Source organism: Labeo rohita, chromosome 24, assembly GCF_022985175.1.
Source record: "Labeo rohita strain BAU-BD-2019 chromosome 24, IGBB_LRoh.1.0, whole genome shotgun sequence".
Lineage (NCBI taxonomy): Eukaryota > Metazoa > Chordata > Actinopteri > Cypriniformes > Cyprinidae > Labeo > Labeo rohita.
Window position 1 is genome coordinate 22,532,208 of NC_066892.1, and position 24,625 is coordinate 22,556,832.

The 24,625-nt window shown below is 36.3% G+C and overlaps 1 protein-coding gene across 1 annotated transcript; it reads left to right on the top strand.

Moving 5' to 3' along the window:
* The first annotated feature begins 10,690 nt into the window (after positions 1-10,690).
* eef1e1 (eukaryotic translation elongation factor 1 epsilon 1) lies at positions 10,691-24,293 on the top strand. The gene is made up of 4 exons (XM_051098878.1): positions 10,691-10,834; positions 11,903-12,100; positions 19,090-19,185; positions 22,952-24,293. Exons 1-4 carry the CDS (start codon positions 10,751-10,753, stop codon positions 23,093-23,095), a joined length of 522 nt encoding a protein of 173 aa, XP_050954835.1. The 5' UTR covers positions 10,691-10,750; the 3' UTR covers positions 23,096-24,293.
* The last annotated feature ends 332 nt before the right edge of the window (positions 24,294-24,625 follow it).

Here is a 24,625-nt window from a genome sequence, read left to right on the forward strand (position 1 = left end):
TCTAAGTTAGACAAGAACTGAGCGATTGGGGTGTTGTGTTGCTGGATGTAATAATGAACGTAGTGGTCGTCATTTACTTCCGACATCTGAGCTGCTGAAGATGCAGTGGATTATGTTTGTTTGTGAAGGGAACGCGCCTCCCGATCTACATATATTCATGTTCGCGCAAATCGTTCGTGATCCAGCTTCACTTACAGCAGAAGTGAGTATAAGGATTTGTATATGAATCTTTGCAATTGCCTTTCCTAATAATGCGGCTAAAGTAAACATGCTCGTCACTCCACAGAGAGAAGAGAGGGGCGGGGCGAGCAGACCTCATTTGCATTTAAAGCAGCCTCGACCAGAATGGGATGATTTTTGCAGAGCTAATTTTTGCAAGGTAAAAAGAGTGTAGTTTTACACAACCACTGAGAATTTTTAACCAAAGTATATTATAGACTTTTCATTAAGACCCTAAAGAATCATATCAACTTGTGGAAAATGGACATCCGATGACCCCTTTAATATATACACTTATACACTTAATATATACACTTTTATTTCATTAAAAGGATATAGATCACCCAGCTCACAAAAAATGAAAGAAAAAAAAAATCCATATTTTAAAGGAAAAAATAGGCTCATTGTCCAACTCCCCCTAGAGTTAAACGGTTGAGTTTTACCATTTTCTAATCCATTCAGCCGATCTCCAGGTCTGGCCGTAGCACTTTTAGCATAGCTTAGCATAGATCATTGAATCCGATTAATTATTGAATCAAATTAAAAATAAAAACAAGGATTTGTAAAGAAAAATGTCGGAGGATTTCGATATAAGATCAACAAAAATGGGTTCTCGCAAGACTACCCTTATGAAAATTTACCATGGTTTTACCACAAATAAAACCAAAAAACATGGTTACTATAGTTATACCATGGTTTTACCACAAATAAAACCAAAAAAACATAGTTACTATAGTTATACCATGGTAACCACAAATTAACCATAGTTTTGCTACACTAACCATACTTTAACCAAGGTATTTGTAGTAAATCTGTGGTTATACAAATGGTAATTAATACACCAAAAAAACATGGTTACTAAACTTTTACTATAATAAAACCATGGTTAATTTTCGTAAGGGTAGCGTATTCTCACGGAAGCTTATGCTACACCTACATCCTATGCACTCATCTCGTATGTATGATCGTTCCAACATCTCTGCTGAAAAAAACAGCTAAAACCAGCCTAAGCTGGTTGGCTGGTCTTAGCTGCTTTAAGCTGGAAGTAACTGGTTTTAGATGGTCTCCCAGCCTGACCAGCTAAGACCAGCCTGACCAGATAAGGAAGTGGCCAAAACCCCTCTAAAACCAGCCTTCTGACCAGCTAAGACCAGACTGGATGACCAGCTAAAACCAGCCAACCAGCTTAGGCTGGTTTTAGCTGTTTTTTTTTTTTTGTTGTTGTTTGTTTTTGTTTTTGTTTTTTTCAGCAGGGATGACTGCAAAACAAATTAATTTACCCAAAATATCAATATAGGTTAAGAGCAACGTTTAATATAAACATGTATTTCATTCATCTGATTAATTATGTACTGTTTTAGCTAAATATTTGTCAGTGCTTTGCATTTTTGTGCTTATTAGAGTAGTGAAGCAACATGCTAACTTCAAACTTTATTGTAAAGTTGCTACCTACTCTTTGTAGAGTGTTACAAATGTAGGCTCCAACATACTACCTTAAAAGATTGCAAGGCTGTTTGCTAGGGTTTGGAGCTGATATACTTTTATTAGCAGTTGTACAGTGCAAGAGTTAATGTTACAAAGAGTAAAAGTCTGTAATTTTTATACGCAGTTCATATGATGTGTGTGCCTGTCAGCTTGTGTTATGGCAGCGGCCTTCATGGCTGGAAAGAGAATGAGGCCTTTAAATGTCATGATAGCAACATCTGATCAGCCTAATTAGAGGGAGTGAGAGAGAGACCTAAACATTGAGGGGACCCGTCAACTACACACAAAATTTCAGAAAGCCAAAGTAAGCTGCCTATCCAAAATGCTACCTTGTAAGTGGTGGCTTTGGAACACTGTAGGCTATGTCTGACATCATCATGTAAAGTGCACAGAAACCGCAACTGATTCCGATGGCATTTGATGTTAGCATTTGCTATGCTAATGACACAGCAATACATAACCATTAAATAAACACTGGGTACATTGCTAACACAGTAAACTACTTTAGTACTGAATGCATTATATTTCTAATCAACATTTCTCTCGACTTGTCTGCCATCTTGGATGATTTTTTTTTCCTGAACTTGTCATTTTTGAAGCTCTTCATTTTCCATGAAATCACTCTGATCTTGCTCAGGTCAGCACTGTAAACTGTTGACTTGATCACTTAGTGCTGGAAAGGATAAAAAAGACAAAATGTTTTGCATTTGCAGCACAGTCGTCCAGTTCAGATGACAGTGTTGTAAACAGAGAACATGAGTGTGTGTGTTTGTGTGTGAATTGATTTTGCCCAGCAAGACAGACTCTGCTAATGGCGTCTTGGCCTGACTGAAACATATACCAAAGTGATTATTCATTACAGGGCCATTTCATGGTGTTCATCACTACAGAAGCTTCTGTCTCTCAAACCAGCCGTGCTGGAATAGCCTGAGGAAACACTGTCAAATCTGTGAGAGTGTGGCGGTCCTGCTAGCTCACTGAGACTTCCCCCAGCGTGCTTCACACAGAAAAAAATGAAGAATATGTTAAGGAGGGCCGCCTCATATGCGGTCAGACTTGAGAATAATGTTTAAAAAAATGAGTTCATTACAATGGTGTTGTATGGATGCTTTGTTGCATGATTATGAATTTTATATGCAAATCTGTGCATTAACCATGTATATAACTATAAGCAGGCTATGTGTAGCTTTGCAGCTCTGTTTTATGCATGTGCTGCAAAACTTGTTTGTCATTTTTAAGTCTGATTGACACCTCAGTAAATCTGCTAGTGAATAGAAATAATATTAGAACTAAAATCTCTTTAATATGTCAGTTGTTTCTCCTCGACAAATGGAGAGTTTTGGAAGAGACTGCAAAATTGTCCAGAAGAGATTGCAAAAATGTTTACATTTGCCAAGTTACCAAAGTTTGCAAGTCAGACATTTCAATAGAGTGCGTTAGGGATATATTTTGTAGGTCACAACCCAGAAACATGTAAGCATTTTAGCACTTAGGGTTGTCATCCTCGAATCAATGTTTGTTTGTTTTTTAATGGGTTTTTGGTTGCCTGAAATGTCTGTGGTATTCAAGATTTTACAACATAAAATACAGTACATCAGTAATTTCCCCTTGTAATTTTTTAAGCTTTTACGCTTTTACTTGTCTTGAAAAAGGTGGCTGCTAAGAAGCGGCTTAGTTACTACACAGGTTGTTGGAGACGTTAGGTGTCATCATGCTGAAGAGTTAACTCATCTATTCACTAGTCCGCATTTACACCCTTCTTGCATTTTGAATTGAGCACTTGCGACCATGGTGTGCTTTTTCATAGTCTGCGTTTAACTGTTTACTTATGCCGATTTAATTTAGGCTTCACAATTCATAAGTTGTTCTCATTTGTCAAGATTTTCATGATGAACAAAACGTGTCAAAATCATGAACTTTTATTGTTCACAAAGCTTATTTTCCACAATAATCCAAAAGTCAATGTAAAAATTATTTTGGTTTTTTTGCCGAAGAGTCAAGAGAGGAGATGCTAATGTGCTAATGTAATGCTATATGAACTCAATTTCTCACTATTCTCTGAAGATAAAATGATCGGAGCTATGTCATCCATATTAACTACTCACTACTCACATTAGCCTAGCCACATTTTATAGCTCTACATAAAAGTGTGGATATATTTACCATTGCTCTGCAAATCTTTGTAGTCAATATCTAGTAATTTCAGTAGGAATCTGTGCATTCTGCAGTTTTGCGAAAGGGTGAATGATTTCCCCACAAAGATTTTGCTCCTGTTAAAGATGGTCATGCAAAGTGACTTTTGTTTGAGCTGTGCTTCAAGCATTGCTACACTACAGACAATGGACCTTTTTTTGTCCAGAAATTTCACCAAAACTTCACCAATATGGCCGCACCTAAGGTTGCTGTATGGCAACAAATGTTTCTAATTTTATTTCTCCTTCAGAGAGGTATATGAGACAACATGGACATTTAAATTAAACATAAATGAGTGTTCCCTTAAGTCACATGAGCTATGAAAGAGCAACCTCTGAGCAATAAACTTTCCTCTGGGTGCACATGTGTTGAAATGTGTACACTCCCTTTGTGGACATGCCTGTCTGCACCAACACCTTTATTTCCCCTTTTGTTGTGTGTGTGTGTGTTTATGATGGTCAGAGCCTCAGCTGTCCCAAAGCTGAAATTGGCAATAAAGTTGAGCTCATATAGATCAACTGAGTGGGCTAAGGGTGGACCTGTCACTTGGGCCATCTTCTGTCTCTCTCTCTCTCGCTCTTTCTTTCTGCAACACAAACACATACACACAGTTTGAGAGAATATAGGCTATGTTTATCAGGATAATATATATGCATTGTATATGCAAAATATTAGGCAGGGGTAAGGGTCAGGAGTTTTGATAATTCTTAAAAATAAAATAAAATCTGGACTAAAATACATAATTGTAAAATAAGTAACATTCATGTCTTCAGTTTCTATTACCAATATATTCCTGAAATAAACTGATGCCAGTCACAACACTACATTTTTAAATTTTCATAAAAATTCTACCAAAATAAGTGTTCTAGTGCATTTGCTAGGGTGTTCTGGGTGGTCAGTATTATATTATACAAATTATTCTTGTCAGATTCCATCATGAGTTACATGCCAATAAATCAACATATGTTTTCCTAATTGAAACTTAATGGTTTATTGAAAGTGTTTTTTTTTTTTTTTTTTTTTGGACAAAAAGGTCATAGTTTTATACTATGCTCGTTTTGGTCAGGTAAAATCACATGACAAGCATTTTACCTTTCGGTTCATGATGTGTTTCTGTCATTTAGTGGGCTGTAAGCCACATGGCAGCTTGTCTTTGCCTTTCACAGAAGTTTTTGCATGCTAAAAGGACCGTGTTCTGTCACAACGCAGGCCTGCGACTGTGGCAGTTTGAAAGAGCCACAGTGCTCCCTGCTGGATGTGCTTAAAAAATCACCTAGTTCACTGGTTTAAGGATGACTGGTCAAAAATCCTGCTTTCTTAGGCTATGTAATTGTGTGTGTGAGTGTTTTGCACAATGTATGTTCACTATGATCTACTAACATTGTCACACTAATATCTGTGAGCATGTGTAATTAGCCAGGCGGGCAATGCAAAAAAAAAAAAAAAAAGTATGACTTTGAATGCTTCCTCCAAGAATTTGTCTCGTTTACAGACAACCTGCATGGCCAGTGGGCAATGGCAACAAAGATGAATTGACTTTTCAGAATATATAACAATCAACATCTTCCCTGTAGATGTTTTCCCTCATGGCTGGAGGAAACAGATTTCACAGCGTAATTAAAACTCATAAATGAGTGGTGCTGGGTGTGAGCGGCGGTCTGGGATTCACGGCCCCTAGCGTGACCCTCGGCCTTTGGCTGCTCTGCGTGTTGTGAAACAGAGGAACTGTGCTGTCACTTGCATTCAGTTTTCTTGCATTCTCTGTGTCTCGAGGGTCCGCCCTCTGTCGGGTGGACATGTTAATATTGTGTCACAAAAGAGAAGGAAAGGATGAGAGATGCCAGCAAATTTCCAGCATCTTTCTGTCACCAACCATTTTACTCCCTCCTTGCAGTGCATTTGCATGTTGCTTCACACGTGTGTGTGCATGGGTACCTCTTTGCCAAGGATTCTCTGTTTATACAACAAGAGCTTGTTCCATGCACTTTAAAGCCAACAAAATTTTTACTATCATAATGCACATTCCTTCCACATGATTTACTTCCCAGAATCTAATCAATTCACTATGTTCTTTCCCTGTTCTTTTTCACTGAAATAGAAACAGCATCTCAGTAACTCTCAGAAACAGCATCATACTGCATTGACATGATGTTACAGCTCAGAATATTTGCTAGTGACTGGCTAGAATGTGTGACTGTGCTGCCATCAACTAATTAGCATTGTGAGGACACAACTTTTCACAGCATTTCAGCTCAGATGATTGGTTCAGAAAAAAAAAATATTTAAGTAGAAATGAGCACCTATGATGTGTGCAGATTTCAAATTGCGTCTGCCTGGAAAGTCATGCTCCAGCCGAGTGACAGCCATTGAGTATGGGATGTTAACAGATAACCGTCCTTGTACGGACAACAATATTATCCAGATTAATTAAATTAAGCCATGTCCTACGTGGTGAAGGTTGTGGTTGATGTTGATATTAAGAACTGCACAAGCTGAAAGTCTTTAGTTGTTTTTTTGTTCGTTTGTTTGTTTTTGTAACAAAAGATCAATGAGAGGCATGCAATTTGTATATATATATATATATATATATATATATATATGGGTCAACAGCGTGACGCCTAAATTTTCTGTCCGATTGCATTTTTTTTTTCAGTTATTTGTAATTCATTTGTTATTTGTATTTCTGTGGTTGAAATATGAATCACTGCAACAGCATGCTTCAGTGAATGGTATTTTTAAAACTTTTTTTTTTCAGGTTTTTGCAATTTACAGGAAAAATAAGTCTGCTAACTACATTTAAGAAGGTTAATGAAATAAAAAAAAAAAAAAAAACTAAAATATAAGAGTATTTACAAAAACTCAAAATAAATACTTTGTTTCTAAACACTTTAGAGAACATCTAAAAAATGTTACCCATTTTAAGGAAATTAATTAATTTTAATATAAATCATGGTCACACCACATGACATTTTTTAAGGCTATGGCCAATTCATGGAGATGAAAAAACACTAAAATCACTTAATTTAAAATTTTAATATGAATTTATGTGTGCACAACATTCCAACATTCTTAATGTTTGAACAATTACAACAGATATTATATATATATATATGTAAACTGGCAGAACAACAGTCATGTCTTTTAAGGTCTCCTGTTACCTACTCTCCTTTCTCGAGCTGTGCGTGTGATGTACCGTGTAAATCTTTGGATTACCGGAGACAGAAAGAGATACGGAGCAATCACAAACATGCGGCCGCCGCGTCTGATATGTGCCTCTTGTGGCGTCAGGCCTGCGTTTCTCCTTCCTGTCACACAGTCGTCCCGCGTCCCGTCCCGAGACACGATCTGCCCGATGCCTCCTGACAGGCAACACGTCTGCTACCGCTGCCCATCTGACTGCGCCCGATCCCGCTGTACGTTTAAATATACAGCGGCTGCACTTACAGGTTATGAAAGGTAGCAGTGCAGACAGTTATGCACGGGACACGCGGCTCAACTAGACAAATCAGGATAACGGGAAGGAAATAAAGAAAGAGGGGTAGTGGGAGAGCGCAATAGCCCCACAGGCACCATCGATGACCCCATAATATATTTCTAACTAATGTGACCCCGCATTGTGTATCACAATTGGCATTGGAAAACTCCCACAGGCTACGGATTGTTCGGGGGAGTAGGGATCGCTGTCCTGCGTGCTGGCTCATACATACAGGATGTGGCAGCTCCGGGCATTGCGCAGCAGCGGCGTTCTGCGCTGCGCTGGCGGCGTGCATTCATGATAGTGCTACGGGCTAAAACTGTCTGACGTACCGCGACGCGCAAACAAAAGCAGAGGCATAAAACAAGAGAATTAGTCTTACCTTGTTCCTGAGCACCTAATCGTTTCTGATAGTTTGTGTATGTGCTCATTATGCATGTTATTTGGGCCAGCTGTTTTTATTTTCAGTATTTTTTTTTTTGTTTGTTTCCATAAATAATTTTTTAGATTTTAGAGAAAAAAAAACTGTAATGAATAGCATATGTGGAGGGTTGTTTAAAGATATCCAGTGTGTGTGAAGCTTGTATGTCTGCAATTTCGGGCAAAGTATGATTATGATTGGACTATGGATATATCCTGCCGCATATTCCTGAAACAAGACACAACATCACAGGAGGGCTTTGTGTTCCTGTTTAGGATTTGTGGGTTAGGATTAGATTCTGTCGCACTGTTTTAAACCCTCTTATTGTGCTCAAAAGTTGGGGTCCAATTTACCCACATTGCTTTCCATGCAATTTGCCAAAACATGAAAAACCAAGAGAAACACTAAAGATTAGTGTAAAAACAGAAAACAGCTTGTCAGAGACTATAAAATATATGTGAGAAATTTAAGAATTCCCATTTATTATTTCTATGTGTTCATATTTCCTTTTTTTTTTTTTGCAATTCACAACTATAAGTAAACTTTGAGTATAAACTTTGTAAGTTCTTGTGTATTTCACATATGACATACTACAATAAAGGTTATTTTTAAATTAATTCTTAATAATGTATTAATTAATAAGTATTGAGTGTTGAGTTTTGACAAACTGCATGCAAACCAATGAGGGGGTCACACAAAAAACAACAAAATTTGTGCACCCCCTCCAAAATAGATCTGTGTCAAAACTTAGTTTGCACATTTATAACCCTAAATGAAAAATGTTTACAACATTTAAAGATTCAATAAATAGTTTTATCAGTATTTTGAGCAGGTTAAAAATTGAGTTTGGGTCTGATTGACCCTACAACTCAACAGGAGGTAAAGGATGCGACGTGAGCACCATCAGAAGCATTTTTATGCATGCTGTCCCCCTTAAAGAAAAAAATAAGAGGTCTCAGCCAAGATCTGTGACAGACAGCGATTTGACTGATGGGTGCACGAGAAGCATGCAACACTTTCAAAGCTGCAGTCGCTTTCCATGATGTCACCCACACCTGGACCTTATAGAGTTAATGAGGCCGGTTTGATTGATAGCTGACATTTCATTATGGAGGAGTCATACAGTGATTGTGTAAATCCAAACAGACACGCAGCACGGAGGATGAGCAGGAGGATGCTGGGAAACAGACAGCCAAGTGAAGCAGAGGGAAACTTGCTGTAGGACTCGGGAAATTCTAAACCCTCGCTGTCATTTTGATTTAAATTTCCAGGATTTAGATGAAAAACAATGAGTAAATACATACATACTACTATAAACTGCACTGCAACTCTTTCATCTGCTGTACAGTTGTGCCTGATCTGACCGATGGCAAGATCACAGGCAATTTTTTTCTCAATTTTCCATCAAGAATATACTTATGATTGCATGAAAACAAACATGGGAAAATTGTGTATACAACACATCCATGCAGGATCTAAAAACAATCTGGATTCTGTGTCGGTGGGTTCTTCCTGTGAAGTTCAGCATCTCTTTGATCTGTATGATGGGTCTTGTTTCAGTGAACACTCATGCAAGTCACAAATTCTAACTGTGGTTGGAGCAATAAAAGAACAAAGACTCACTCAATAATTTCCTGATTGAGTGGGCCCATTGTAACTTGTAATTGTAATTCTCAGTAAATCTCAGTAACCTGGAAAATAAAAAATACAATGTGTCCATGAGCTCTCTACAAATGCTAAGATGTTTGCTGCTTTAATTTTACAATGCATAAGTGATAATATTAATAACTGTGTGTGTGTGTGTGTGTGTGTATATATATATATATATATATATGCCGTTCGAATATGCAAAAGATGCTGGAAAACTGAACAATTTGCAGGACATGGAGGGTTTTTTCTGAAGAACAGTGCTCAGTTTAATTGTTCAGAACATACAAGGGACTCATGAACAACCATCACAAAACAAAACAAAACAAAACAAAAAAAAAAAAAAACAGTTGTTGACCATCCAGGTAACCACAGTATTAAGAACTAAGGGTTCTCAATCTTTTGCAGGGGGGTTATTTTAATAATTTTAAGCTATTTTTTGTCTTGTGGACTATATGTAAACATCTTTTATGTAAAATATTTATTCACTTTATTAATGTTTATTTATTGAAAGTTGTAATAAATGTTCATTTTCAACCTATTTTGTGTTCATTTTAAGCAAGAAATTAAGAAGTTTGTCCATACTTTACCCAGCACTGGGTTGTATTAAACCCAGCATTTTTTAGAGTGTACACATACACACATACAAATGATTGTATGCTTCACTGAAAAAATTGACAAATTGGCAAAAAGTAGGGTGCTGAACAGGGCTGTAGGTCTAGGCAATGAACAAAATAAAATAAAATAAAAATAAAAGATTTTATGGTTTATGGCTAAGAATTTATGGTCATTCATTTTAGGGAAGTAATTCATGACATTAAAAGTCCTGGAAACAGAACTTAATTTTCTTTGTGGCTGACCACAAATTAAGAAAGAGAGGCTTCATTTAAACTTAACCCTCAGTCCAATCCTGGAAATTATGATATCAGTAATATAATTTTGTCAATTTTACACGATTTTACGTATTAGATATCATTTTATTATTTAATTTATTTATTTATATTTTGCTTGTTAAAAAGCATCATATATGTTACAAACATTTGTATATTGTAATTATAATTACTTTTAGTTTCATAGAAAATTGTATTGTATCAATATAATGTAAGTTTTTCTGCAGAAGAACTTACATTTGTGACCATAACATTTTTGCAAGTAAAAGTATTAGATTCATCTTATAGACATGACTCTGCAAGGTATTTCAGCACATGGTTGTCTCGTCTGTCCATCATGACGTAAGAGAGGCGCGACTAGAGGATCTCCACCAATCAGCGAGCGTTTTATGTGTCAGCTTGGTTTCCGGTGTGATCAAGATGGCGTTAAGGGAGCTGGGCTCGTTGGAGAGATTTCTAGGATTAAAAAAGCCAAATAAATACAGCACGCAAGGAGGGAAAAAGGTGAATCAAACGCTGAATGTGATATACTTGGAGTTACGATGCTGTATTAAATTTTAAACATGCGTTTGTGTGTGGTGATATGTCATATGTTAGATATCGTATGAATCAATAAGTTGTGTAAATGAATGGGTTTTAAATTTTTTTTCGCATTAAAGATTTCACATTTTCATGTTCAGCAGGATTTTAACATGGCTGTCTCATAAATTAATAAATTATGACTAGCTTTATTTAAACAAGCGATCGTGCATGTTAGTAGACTATTTGTAGCCTCACTGACAGAAATGTGTCACTGTGATCTGGAGCACTGAAGACACAGCTCCATGTGAGAGGAAAAAATCGCTTAATCTCTTTTAAATAACATGTTAGGGAGCATTCGAAACACACACACACACACACACACACACAAAACATTGGGTGATTTACAGATGTACATAAAACACTAGACTACAAAAAGACCACAAGACTACAAGAATGGCCATTTAGTTATCTTGTGTTGTTGCACGTCAACCTCCCAAAATATTATTATTTAGATAAATAAATAAAATAAAATAAATTAAAAAAAAAAAAAAAAAAAAAAAGTTACTATCCCTTTCATACCCAGCAAGGCTTATATACATTTGTAGTGCAATTAATAATAATACTAGTAACCATGTTTTTTGTAAACATTTTGAAAATGCTTTTAAATGTAAAACTCTGCAGCTGTGGTCACAACAATAATAAAATTACATATTAAACCACCAATTACATTTTATAAGTATAATATTAATGTAAATAATATCCATGTTAATATGTGTAACGTGTAATACCAATATGTGATTTAACCGGCTGAGTTTAAGGATTGATAACTGTGAGTGTGATTGGTCAACACTGTACATGAATAAGAAATTAATTTAGCAAATTCTGAATTGTTTAGGTGATAAATGTCTTCATCTGCCTAAAAACCTGTACAAAATTCAGTATTAGTTTATTAGCATGAATTTATGTATTTTATGAAACACTAACCAAAAATCCTTGTTTTTGTTAATTACTTGACAGCTAAACATTTTTCTTTTATTTATCATTTTGTAGGTCCCTGTTCTCCAGAACAACAATGGGCCAGCATTAATTGGTCTGGTCACTATAGCATCCCATCTGGTCCGTGAGGCTAAGAGACCTGAGCTGCTGGGAGACAGCGCTGAACAGAGAGCTGTGGTTCAGCAATGGCTTGAACACAGAGTAACTCGACTAGATAACTATGCTAAAGAAGAAGTCAAAGTTATTTTGAAGGTAAGATGATGATGATTAGGGATTAAGCAGTTCTCATAAAATAGTAGTCAGTGTTTACTAGTTCTCAGTCTCTGTGTGTTATTCTGCTGGAAGTACCCATTGTAAGATGGGTACCCTGTGGTCATAAAAGTATTGACATGGTCAGTAAAAATACTTTGGAAGGCTGTGGCATTTAAATGATACTCAGTTGGTACCCAAAGTATGCAATATAACCTCAACCTGAACCATTGATACAAGGAAGGATAAATTTATGCTTTTGTGTTGTTTATGTCAAATGCTGACATTGTCATCCGAATGTCACAACAAACCAGGCAACCTTTCTTCCAATTTTATGTTGTCCAATTTTGGTGAGCCTGTGTGAATTGTAGCCTCAGTTTCCTGTTCCTAGCTGACAGGAGTGTTCTTCTACCTCTGGTGTAAGTGGTTATTTGAGTCATTGTTACCTTTCTATGTGCTTGAACCAGTCTAGCTCTTCTCCTCTGACCTCTGGCATCAACAAATCTGCCACTCACTGTATTTTTTTTTCTTTTTGGACCATTCTCTGTAAAACCAGTTGTCCATTGCACATTTATTAGTTAAAATAAAAAATGGCTTAATGTCTTTATAAGCTAAACATTTTTGTTTTTACATAATGTTTATACATGGTGTTACCCAATTTTATTTCATCAGCAAATATATAACAATATCGCAGTTTCGATTTCCTGTCTTTTCCGTGTGCAACCCCAATTCCAGAAAAGTTGGAACATTTCGTGAAATGCCATTAAATCAAGAATATGTTATCTGTTCATTCTCTTTAATCTTCATTTAATTGACTAAAGTACAAAGAAATAAATGTCCAGTGTTTCAGTGGCCAACTTATCATTTTATTTTGTAAATATAAACAAATTTTGATATTGATGGCTACAACACACTCCAAAAAAGTTGTGACAGAGGCAAAATAAAAGTGAAAAGATTATAGATTATCCAAATTTAACTGTTTTGAAACAGTTCACAGCAAGCAGGTAAAATGGAATTAGGTGAGAATATCATGTTTGGGTATAAAAGGATCATTTCAGTCTTTGCAAGTGAAGCTGGATCATGTCTCATCACTTTGTACCAAATTTCATGTTAATAGTGTCAAACAAATCCAAAATCACATTTCTCAATAGAAAATCACAAAGAATTTATGTCTTTCACCAACTACGCTCATCTCAGATAGTCAAAAAGACGATGAAAATGTGTGCGTTGGTCAACGCTTCAGCTTGTTTCTGGGAAAAATGGACGTCGAGTTCTCAGTACCAGAGACCAAAGGGACCATCCAGACTTCTATCAGTAACCGATGCAAATGCAAGCGAGTATCATAGTATGGAGGTGCAGCAGAGCAAACGCCATTGGTGACTGGAATATGTGTAAAAGTACCATTGAAATGGAGGCATGTATTGGATTGTACAGACACTATACTGCCATCAAGATGACGGGTTTCATAGGAAGTATATGATTATTAGATCAAGACAATGCCAGGTCTCATTCTACATCTGCTACAACAGTATGGTTTCGTAGACGCAGGCTGAATGTGTTAGACTGCCTGTCGGCAGTCCAATTCTGTCTCCTTTTGAAAATGTATGACCAGTCATGAAAAGGAGAATCAGACAATGACGGTCATAGAATGCTGATCATCTGAAGTTTTTTATCAAGCCAGATTGGACAACAATTTTTCTTGCAAAACTTTAAGTATTAGTATCAAACAGTTAAACATTGTAATTAAAAGGAAAGTTCATGTGGCACAGTGTTAAACATGTCTCGGTCCCAACTTTTTTGGAGTGTGTTGCAGCCATGAAAATCAAAATTTATTTATATTTACAAAATAAATTAAAAGTTGGCCAGTGAAAACATTGGAAATGTTTTTTTTGTACTTCAGTCAATTAAATAAAAGTTAAAGAGAATGAACAGATAACATATTCTTGATTTTATGGCATTTCACGAAATGCCAACTTTTCTGGAATTGGGGTTGTAATTTTCCTTTGTAATTATTTGATTCCTCTAAGAAGTGTCCAGAATCCTGCATTGATTGCAATTATTATATGGTAGCGGCTATTTACCTTGTGTAAATAACGATAAAGGCCATTTACGCTAAGTGCAAATAGCAGGATTTTAGTTACTGCAAATAGTGGCAATTATCACCTCAGTATTGTAGTACATTATAAAACAGTATGCAATAATAACGTATTGAGTGTAAATTATAATATTAATTCAAATTATTAAATGGAGGCCATCTTATTAGGACAATAAAGCCCTCCCTACACCTACCCTTGATTTGATTATTTCATTCATTTGTATTGAAAATAAATCCCTTTCTGATGTGATATGAGATTTGAAAGGGGAGTAACAGGGGGTAATGGTACACGCTTTACCATCTACACCACTGGAGCTGATGTTTGACAATCATCTTTTGTAGTGTTGACTACCTCAATCACATGTTGGGAGGCGGAGTTAGTGTAAATAGCCTCTGCCAACAAGGTGGGCTATTTGCATTTAGTGTAAATAGACACGCCGTTATTATATATTTACCCATGTCATTTATGAAGACTCACATCTAAATCAGTTTGAAAACATTGACATGACATCCTCTCATTGAATCAATTGACTGTCCAAAAAGAATGCCACTCCAAACTCAGGATCTGTGAGGTCACAGGGGTTTCTCAATAATAGCATTGGAGTTTTGGATCAGAATCATCCACACTGCAGTCTGTCAGATGGGCTTTAATTGACATGCTGAGGGTAGCAGGGGTCACACGCTGTCTTGAGATCATTTCAGAAGGGATTAAAGGTAGAAAACGTCTGTCTGTGGACAGTGAGAGGCAGTCTCGTTAACACAGGCACTCAGCAGGACGACGCCTCTCGGCAGTAGCTGTCAGTGTGTGGCATAGGGCTGTCCGAACATGGCTCTGGAGCAGAGTGCCGCTGATCGCTGGTTAATAGTGGCAGTTTAAACAGTAATGAAGGGCTGACGTAATGCCCACGGCACGCACTGTCTGACCAACTCGCAGCACTCTGTAAGGCAGGATCACAACATTTAAAGCAGGAGAAACTGGAGTCCTACAGCTGACAGGAATAGACACTAGAGTAACGACAAGACTCGAGAGAGTTTACAATGACCACAATAATTTTCATCCTGGACGGATGTATTTGAAAACAAGAACTGTTGAATTGACTGTAAGAGAAAGTTTTGTTTCAGAGTAGAACTTTAAGGTGGGTGATATTAGAACCAGAGTCTTTATATTGAACAGTTCTATAATTTGGCAACTAAAATTAGAAAATTGGCTTCTAAATATTGTATTTTAGGATGCAGTGGCTCCATGGTAATGCTGTCAATCTGGAGCCCTATTTAACATTAATGTCTGTTTTTCCACTGTCTGTACAGCTTAAATAGATAGTTCACACACACACACACACAAAAGAAAATTTCATTTACTCACACTCATGCTGTTCAAAGTCCAATGCATTTGAAAATTATGTGAAGGTTAGTAAATGTTGAGCCAAATTTGGAATTACAAAAAAAAAAAAAAACTATTAATAAAAAATTAATGAGAACATAAATCTATTGGATAAAATGAATTTAGCATGAGATCAAAAGTAAATTATGACTATTTGAATGTTTTGTGTGAACAATCCCTTTATAACCAAATGTAGAAAACATGTTGCTCATTCTTGATGGTATATAGTAGTTAATAATAACATCATATCACTTGGTACAATTGTGTGCAGAATTGTGCACAGTGTTGAGCTTCATTTCAGACAGAATATATAAACCCCCTGGCCAACATCTCATAATTCCGCATGGTCCAGCGTAACACAGATGTGTCTGTAGGCTGTCCATCCACTCTTTCTTAAACAAAACAAGAGTGAATTTGATGTAAAACTTTCCAAAGCCTAGACACTACAGCAGGGGTGGTGTGTGTGTGTGTGTGTGTGTGTGTGTTGGTGCAGGTCTCAGGGGACAGGAGCATCTTCAGCACTTGTGCACAATACAGCGTAGCGTCTTGAGGGCTAATGGAGGCAGTGAACAGTGTTCAGATCAGCCACTCTTTACACACACTCAGACAAGCACACACACTTGTATGCCTGCACTCCATCAATCAGACACCCTTAATACCACTATTACAATTCATTTGGTTACACTTTATTTTAAGGTCCATTTTACATACTAATAAACAGCCAATTTGCTAGCAATATAATTGCTAATAAGAAACTAGTTAATAGTGAGAATAGTGGACCCTAAACCATTCATGTTACAGTCACTGAAGTATTTGAATACTTCCAACCTTAGGTCTACCATTCTCACGAGGCCTTTTATAATACAAATGTTTCCAGCTTTAAAAGCAGAATGGATGAGCTACATTTAAAGTGATGAAGAAAGCAACAAGTAGAAAGTGGGTGTTCTTAAGCACAATACAGAATGAACCTTTTTTAACTGTAGTAAACTGACTGTGACACTAGGCCACTGTTTCCCAAACTTTTTTCTGCAGCGGCACAGTTTTGATAAGTAAAAAATCCCATGGCACACCACTAAGAAAAAAAAAATAGAAAGGGAAAAAGGATTTTTTTTTCTTCCCAATAATTAAACATGCATCATCAGTTGGTATTTTGGCTCCACTTCCAAGGAAAACTCCACTTCCATAACAACAATTCACAAATAATTTACTCACCCCCTTGTCATCCAAGATGTTCATGTCTTTCTGTCTTCAGTCGTGAAGAAATTATGTTTTTTGAGGAAAGCATTTCAGGATTTTTCTCTATATAATGGACTTCATTGGTGCCCCGATTTTGAACTTCCAAAATGTAGTTTAAATGCAGATTCAAAAGGCTCTCAACGATCCCAGAGGAAGAAGGGTCTTATCTAGTGAGACGATTCCTTCATTCAAGGAGTCTTTTTTTTTTTTTTGTAAAATATATATATATATATATATTTTTATATACTTTATAAGCACTCATGTAGCACAGGCTCTGGGATGCGCGTTCCCGACGCTAAGTACTATTGAATCACGTCGAAAGGTCATGCAGAACGTAGGCGGAACTACAGTCCCAGTGTTTACAAAGCGAACGCACAAAGACTAAGAAAGTGCAAGTAAGTTTGTGAACGCTGTTTACAAACAAAATGCTTTCCTCAAAAACCATAATTTCTTTATGACTGAAGACAGAAAGACATGAACATCTTAGATGACAAGGGGGTGAGTAAATTATTTGTAAATTGTTGTTCTGGTAGTGGAGTTCTCCTTTAATATATGACATTTTCATCAATTCACAGGTTATAAAGTTTATTGTAGCTAAATTGTTCAATACATTTGGCCAAAATCTCATGATATAATTGATGAACAAATATTTTCCGATATTAACAGGATATTTAAAATGTGCAAAAATATATTGGCTACACCTAGATGGCAAGTGCTAAGACTTTTCTCCGCTCTTCAAACACACAAAATCATTAGCCTTTATATATGATGTTTTTTGAGTAAAGAAAACGCTGTACTTGTTCAAACATCAGTTCTTCATTTACCTTTGCCGTTGCAAAGAAGTATACATCTGTCTTCAAACTGCGTGTTGCGGCACTTCATTATGAATGGAGGCGGAGTGGAGTTATGTGGTTTGACTGACAATTAGAGGATCCAGTGGCATTACAAGGTTTAGTCACAAGCTCTTTTGAATGCTTTTGATTGGTTAAATATTAACCCACAAAACCCACAAACAGACACAATGATGACCAATAGCACTGATTTCATATAATAATAATAAAATATAATAGAGTTAGGACGTATTCGATAATTTTCCCGACAGCCTAGTGTGCCGTGGCACAGTGGTTGGGAAACACTGCACTATGCCTTATTGTTTTTATCAAATGGTGGCAACAGCAATGATAAAATACACCAATATTTATACAGTTAGAGGTCTGTAAAATTGATTTTTTTTTTAAGGGAATTATCCAGCAGGGATGTATGAAATTGATCTAAAGTGACCATAAAGACATTTGTAATAACTTTATTTTAAATAAATAAAAATGTTTTTAACATTGATGATAATAGAAACTTTTTTTATTGAGCAGCAAATTCCTGAAGTATCATGTAACACACTGAATCCTGGAGTAATGGCTGCTGAAAATTCAGCTTGACCATTACAGGAATACATTACATTTTAAAATATATTAAAATAGAAAGCAGTTGTTTTAAATTGTAATATTACAATACAATATTGATATTTTTACTCTACATTTGATCAAAGAAATGTAGACTTGCTTAGAGACTTCTTTCAAAACTTTTACAATATTAATGCCTGAATATAATTTATTGCAACATGACTGAATGTGTCATATGGCTTTAATAAGGCTGTTGTAAGTCTCAAAAATGAAGGGTCACATCTCAGGTTCTTGGTTCATTTTAAATCAGACATAAATGGAAAAATACAGTGAGTTTAGGATTGATTATCTTTATCACGGATTGTTTTTTGTGTTTTTGCATACGGTGAGCAAAGCAGACAACAGAAATATGCCATATAGCAGTGAAAGAAACACTCCCATGCGGTTTAAAGATGCAATTAACAAACGTCTCACTATGGTGAATCTGATAAAGTACATACTGATGCAAATAAACTGTTGCAAATAGATTTTAAATTGGTGCAAATTCTACTTAAAAAGTCTGCAAAGTTACATTTATTCTCTGTCTGGAGCCCTGTTAAACTGCCAACAGCTGTGATCTCTTAAACTGCAGTAAATGGAACAACAGTGTTCTAACAGTAAGAGTGCTTTTATATGTTGGTGATCCTGCTAAACTATTCATGAAACAATTTCCTTATCAGTGTACCATATAATGTGTTTTGTTTAAAGCAAGCTTTCAGTCTGTTCATGTTAAATGCATCTGAAGTTTTATTCCTGTATGACCCTGCGGTATTAACCCTCCAAAATTCCCATTTTTGGCAGTACAGCAGGCCCAGAGTGACGTCCTTTTATACTTCCCTTGCAGGAACTTAACCAGTACCTGGAGGATAAAGTTTACCTGGCTGGGAATGTCTTCACCCTGGCAGACATCCTCATGTATTACGGCATTCACCACATTGTTGTAAGTCCCTCAGCGGTAAACTTCAATCGTTTGAGAGAAGTGATGCAGAGCACCCAATTAAAACAGTAAGATGCTTAAAGCACAGGAGAAACCTGACACGGCAGAAAAGATGAGACATATAGTGATGTCATGTCCCAGGACAGCAGCCAAGGAAGTTTAAGGAGCCTGAAGGAGCCCATGGAGAAAGGAAGAAAGGGATTAAATGATAATTAGAGAGAAAGGGAATAGAAGATCACATCTCTCCATGTCAGTGTTTGTAATTGACTGACTAAATGACTGACAGAGAGTTGTCATTACCCAGAAGGCATTAGTGTGTCACTCAGTTTAAATCTCCTGAAGATAAGGTCAGTTAGATGATCAGTTTCTAAAATAAAACAAATAGTAGATTTCCCTTTTTTTGCTGTATGATGGACAGTGTTTGGTTTTTAACAAACATGGCATTTAGTCTAATGGCCAGGAAGTTTATTTCTACTATAGTCAACTAAAAGCCATTTACTGCTTTAACTATTTTTGCGAGTTAGAACCAGTTGCATCACTGCGACAAGTAAGAGTGTCCAAGATTAAGGGCCTTTCACTGAGTAAAGGAGAAGTCCACTTCTAGAACAACAATTTACAGATAATGTACTCACCCCCTTGTCATCCATGATGTTCATGTCTTTCTTTCTTCAGTCATAAAGAAATTGTGTTTTTTGAGGAAAACATTTCAGGATTTTTCTCCATATAATGGACTGATATGGTGCCCCGAGTTTGAACTTCCAAAATGCAGTTTAAATGCGGCTTCAAATGATCCCAGATGTGGTTGTAAACGATCTCAGCCGAGGAAGAAGGGTCTTATCTAGAAAAACGATTGGTTATTTTCATTTAAAAAAAATACAGTTTAAATACTTTTTAATCTCAAATGCTTGTCTTGTCTTGCTCTGCCTGAACTTCCTGTATTCTGACTCAAGGGAGAGTATGTTGAAAAACTCTGATCATATTTTCTCCCTCAACTTCAAAAATCATTTTAAAATCATCCTACATTACTGCAGAAGTACCAACCCAGTCTTTGCAAAGTGAACATGCAAAGAAGATCAAAAACCCTTAACAAAAAAGGTAAAACAGCGATATAGGACGAGTGTTTGACATTAAAATGTATATAAATTGTATTATTTTTATGAAAATAACCGCATTTGAAGCCACATTTAAACTGCATTTTGGAGGTTCAAACTCAGGGTACCATAAAAGTCTATTATATGGAGAAAAATCCTGAAATGTTTTCCTCGAAAAACATAATTTCTTTATGACTGAATAAAGAAAGACGTGAACATCTTGGATGACAAGGGGGTGAGTACATTATCTGTAAATTGTTGTTCTGGAAGTGGACTTCTCCTTTAAGCTACACAACATGATGATGTTCTTGAATCAAAACAGTTGATCCATATGGATCTATTCACACTGTGTGTAATCAATCGCGGCAGCAATTTGGACCCGTGTGCCAATTTTTTTTTTTTCCCGTTGCCACACGATGAGACAAGCTGTCCAATTAGATTATACCTTTATGCTGCTTTCCTGTGTTATCGGAAACTTTCTACTTCCCACTTGTGAAGTTGTAATTACGACTTTGTTGTGTTTAAGTGCTTTGTTGTTGGAAAGAATAGAAATCATGGTGGATGAGTTCATTCTTGCCAGTTTCTTAGGAAAATCTCATTAAATCCAATAGGTATAGGAGATATTTAGTCAATATACAACAGGTTTTGAATAAACCATATAAATATTATATACCATATATAAATATTTAGCTGGCTGATGATTTGTAAATTCTGGTCAAATAAATGCTGTTTTTGTTGTGTTCAATAATACAATATGCACTAAATGGTTATTTATACACACAAATATACATGACTAGCTTCAGGAAAAAGCAGTGTAAAATGTAAAACTTTATAGTACTACAATAAAACTTTATAAATGAATAAAACTTTATAGTACTACAGCTATGTATTTCTCCTCTAACATGTTTTACATTTATGACCTGCCCAACTCAGAAATTCAGGTATCACAATTATTTGAGTTTCCCAGTTGTAAATATGACTTGGGAGGCCATTCATGTCCAATTTCCAGCTAGGAAACTCATATTTACAATAGCTCCGATAGCACACAAAGGCAGCATTAGATTTCCTGGAGGCACTGCTGTTGCGCAAAAGGTTGCAAAGTAAAAGTGCAGAAAGTCTATTTCGTGAGCATTTTGAGCAAACTACAATAGGTAAAGCTATCAACAGGGTGGACATTAACAATATCGTCACCAGTTCTCATTTATAATCGATACTATAGCTACTTATCAAGATCGTTAGTCTGTATGATGTTCTGTTAATGCATGAACTTCACATTATTTGTAATCACAATAAGCTTTGCACTTTGTTTACTTTTTATTAAGCAAATTATCAGCTTTAAAATTCTGCCAAACACATAACACAATTCAAACAATAAATATGGTTTTGGCATTCATTGATGCGTTATGAATGATGGCTTTAGTTTAGCACCCCAGTTCAAAGCGACACATGAACCCATCATATCTTTGTCTTTTACTATAGTATGAAATGAACATGAATAGACATCAAAACGTAGGCTATTTTATAAGATACGGTACAACTCACTGAAATGTCTCATGTAATCCCTCATTCAGTGTTTCAAACTTCAGAAAATGTGTAAAGCTTAAACAATGCCACCTTACAATGTAATTACCTCAAAAGAACCATTCAGCATCCATAAGCTCCTCTGTCAACTAGAAAAAAATAACTATAAAAAGGGACATTTTACTAAATTTATGCGCTATTTTGTATATTTATATTTTACTTAACCTGTTGTTACTAATGAAGAGGAGAAGCATTGAGGAGAAGCCCAAAATACACTCAATGTCAAAGTAATGCTGATATAGTTGTGGTCCATGATATTGGCACAGATTCTGTGTAATAAACAATTCTTTGAGACTGTATGTAGTTCTCAAGTTGGAAAAGACGTTTAGTTGCCACTTTAAGTGAACCTTAGTTCCCAGGACATCTACAAGATGGATTAAAATGCTGATAAAGACAAGGAAAGATAAGACATAAACACATGACAGTATGACTGAAATGTTAAAATGTTAAAAATAATGAAATAAAACGAGCCCTGGATATGTCTGTGATTGGCTAATTTGCTTAATGCTGCAAAAACATATTGTAAACAGAAACCTTTGGCACTCCACAGAACACAAACACAAATAGCAACTGGAGTGTTTGCCAAACCTGTTACACTCATGAAGCCATTATTACAGCTTCAGCTGGGTGTGCTCTTGCTTTTGTTTGAGAGTGCTTAGAGGGTAATTCCAGGACTGGCTTAATTAACTTAAGGCAATCCAACGTTTCGCAGTTGATGTGAAAGCACCGTCAATCGGCGATTCGCCTCACTTTTTCATGTCGCTCTCAGTGGCCCTTAAAAGTCCAGTTTTAAGATTTTATTAAATTTTATTACTTTAAGATACTTTTTTTGACCTTGGAACAAGTTGACCCAAAGTGTGCCATGTTAAAGCGAGTGAATATATATAATATTGTAATAGGTCAATATTATCTTAATTTAGATGAATGCTGTAGAAAGAAAGAAAGAAAGAAAGAAAGGAAAAAGAAAGCCTAAGCAGCAAGTGCTTTTTGTAGACATTATACTGGATGTCTCTGTAGTGTTATGCACTGCATAACTACATAATTTCTTTTTCCATTTAATGTTCACCATATCATGTTTGTCTGTACTTTTTCCTTAGGTGGAATTGGCTATTCAGGAGAAAGAGCGATATCTGAATGTCACCAGGTGGTTTGATCATATCCAGCACTATCCAGGCGTACGACACCATTTGCCTCCTGTGGTGGTTTTGAGGAACAGAGTTTACCCAAGTGGTCACCACTGAAAGCCTTTATAACTACTTGTGGGCTGTCAAATAATCCAGAACTTACAGTCACAATGTATGGTGTTTCACACCACAACTCTAATGTTAACTCAAACAGTCAGAACAAATAAAGCAGGTCTTGTCTGTTTTGTTTTTATTTGTCTTGTGTGAGCAAGTTTATGTTTATTAGTAAAATTACTTTTATGTGCGTTTATGTGAGTGTAGTTTGTGGAAGGTTTATTTAAAATATGTGGATTGGAGTACCTCAGAATGAACGATGAGAATAGTGGCTGTGGTTAAATAAAACGTTTGCTAATGGAAAAGCAGTTAATTTAATTTAAATAACCTAAATATGAAACGAGTAAATCTATTAATAGCATTTTCACATAAGGTAGTCATTACCTAAATAATAAGATAACATGGATGTCACTCATTCCAAGCCACACATATCCTCGTTTGGCATTTTCTTCTGCCGTTTGCCTCTTTCTCCTAGTCTCGGCGCTGGTGTGGGCAGTACTCTGGGGTTTGACAGGATGTCATTTTCTAGCTCTGGGGCAGTGGGCAGACTACCAGCTGTAGCCGCACAGACAGCACTGGTGTGTTCTGATTTTCCTGTGCTTTTCACTCCATCCTCAACCAGTGTGTCATTTCCCCCAAAATCCACTTCTGTGATAGCTATGAATTTCTTTAGACAGTTAAAGTGTTCAACCACTTGATCCACTTCTGTGTTATATAAATCACTGGCTGCGTGATGAGGCATTGTTGTAGAAGATCTGCACTTGTGTTTTCACAGCACAAAATGAAACATTTTTTGTAAAGGGTTTAAGACTAAAACGCTTTTCCGGTTCCAGGAGACTTGTTCCTGAGAACATAGCAGCTTCATAAAAGCTTCATGATCATAAAAGGTTGACTCAAAACATCTTTTGGGAATCTGAGTGCTTCATTCAACATACAACATGTGGCCAATATGGTTTGGAGCTGCTCTGTCTGTAGCCTTTATGGTGGAAAATCCTCTTCTTATGAAAGGGAGATGTGTTTTTGCACGTTTACTTATCTGCTGTGCATACACTGACAAAAAGTTCCCTCTGTTCTTTTTATTATACTTCCTTTCCTGTAAGCCGCCTTTATGAAATGTCTGCTGTTCTCAAGATCAAGTTTGTGTTCTTTAATGTCAACAGAATGTTGTCCTGTGCCAATAAATGAAAAAGGGAAAACAGAACTATCAGTGTCTCTTTTTTATGTGTCCTCCTTCTGGATATATGACATATCCCATTTTTTTGCAGAATTCAAAGAATTTCCATCTGACATTAAGTGTGTTCATAGAGGAACCGCAGTGGAACAAAGCAATGTGTGTTTGTGGGATAGCAAACTGAAGAAGCGACAGAAATCTTGCAGTCATCAGAACAGGCCTTGTGACCAGATAATGGAGATACCCACAGTGGAGTCTCTGTCTGCCTGTTTATTTCTGTCTCTAGATTTAATTGGGCGGCTAATCTGAAAGAGGCTTCCCTCATCAAAATGAAATTTATCGCCTCTTGCCCGTCCACAAAA

What these genes read in the sequence shown, in the direction of transcription:
- eef1e1 (XM_051098878.1), top strand. Translation starts at nt 10,751, where the DNA reads ATGGCGTTAAGGGAGCTGGGCTCGTTGGAGAGATTTCTAGGATTAAAA. An exon ending in AAGTCAAAGTTATTTTGAAG is followed by an intron (nt 12,101 to 19,089) that starts GTAAGATGATGA and finishes CTTCCCTTGCAG; the next exon opens with GAACTTAACCAGTACCTGGA. An exon ending in ACGGCATTCACCACATTGTT is followed by an intron (nt 19,186 to 22,951) that starts GTAAGTCCCTCA and finishes CTTTTTCCTTAG; the next exon opens with GTGGAATTGGCTATTCAGGA.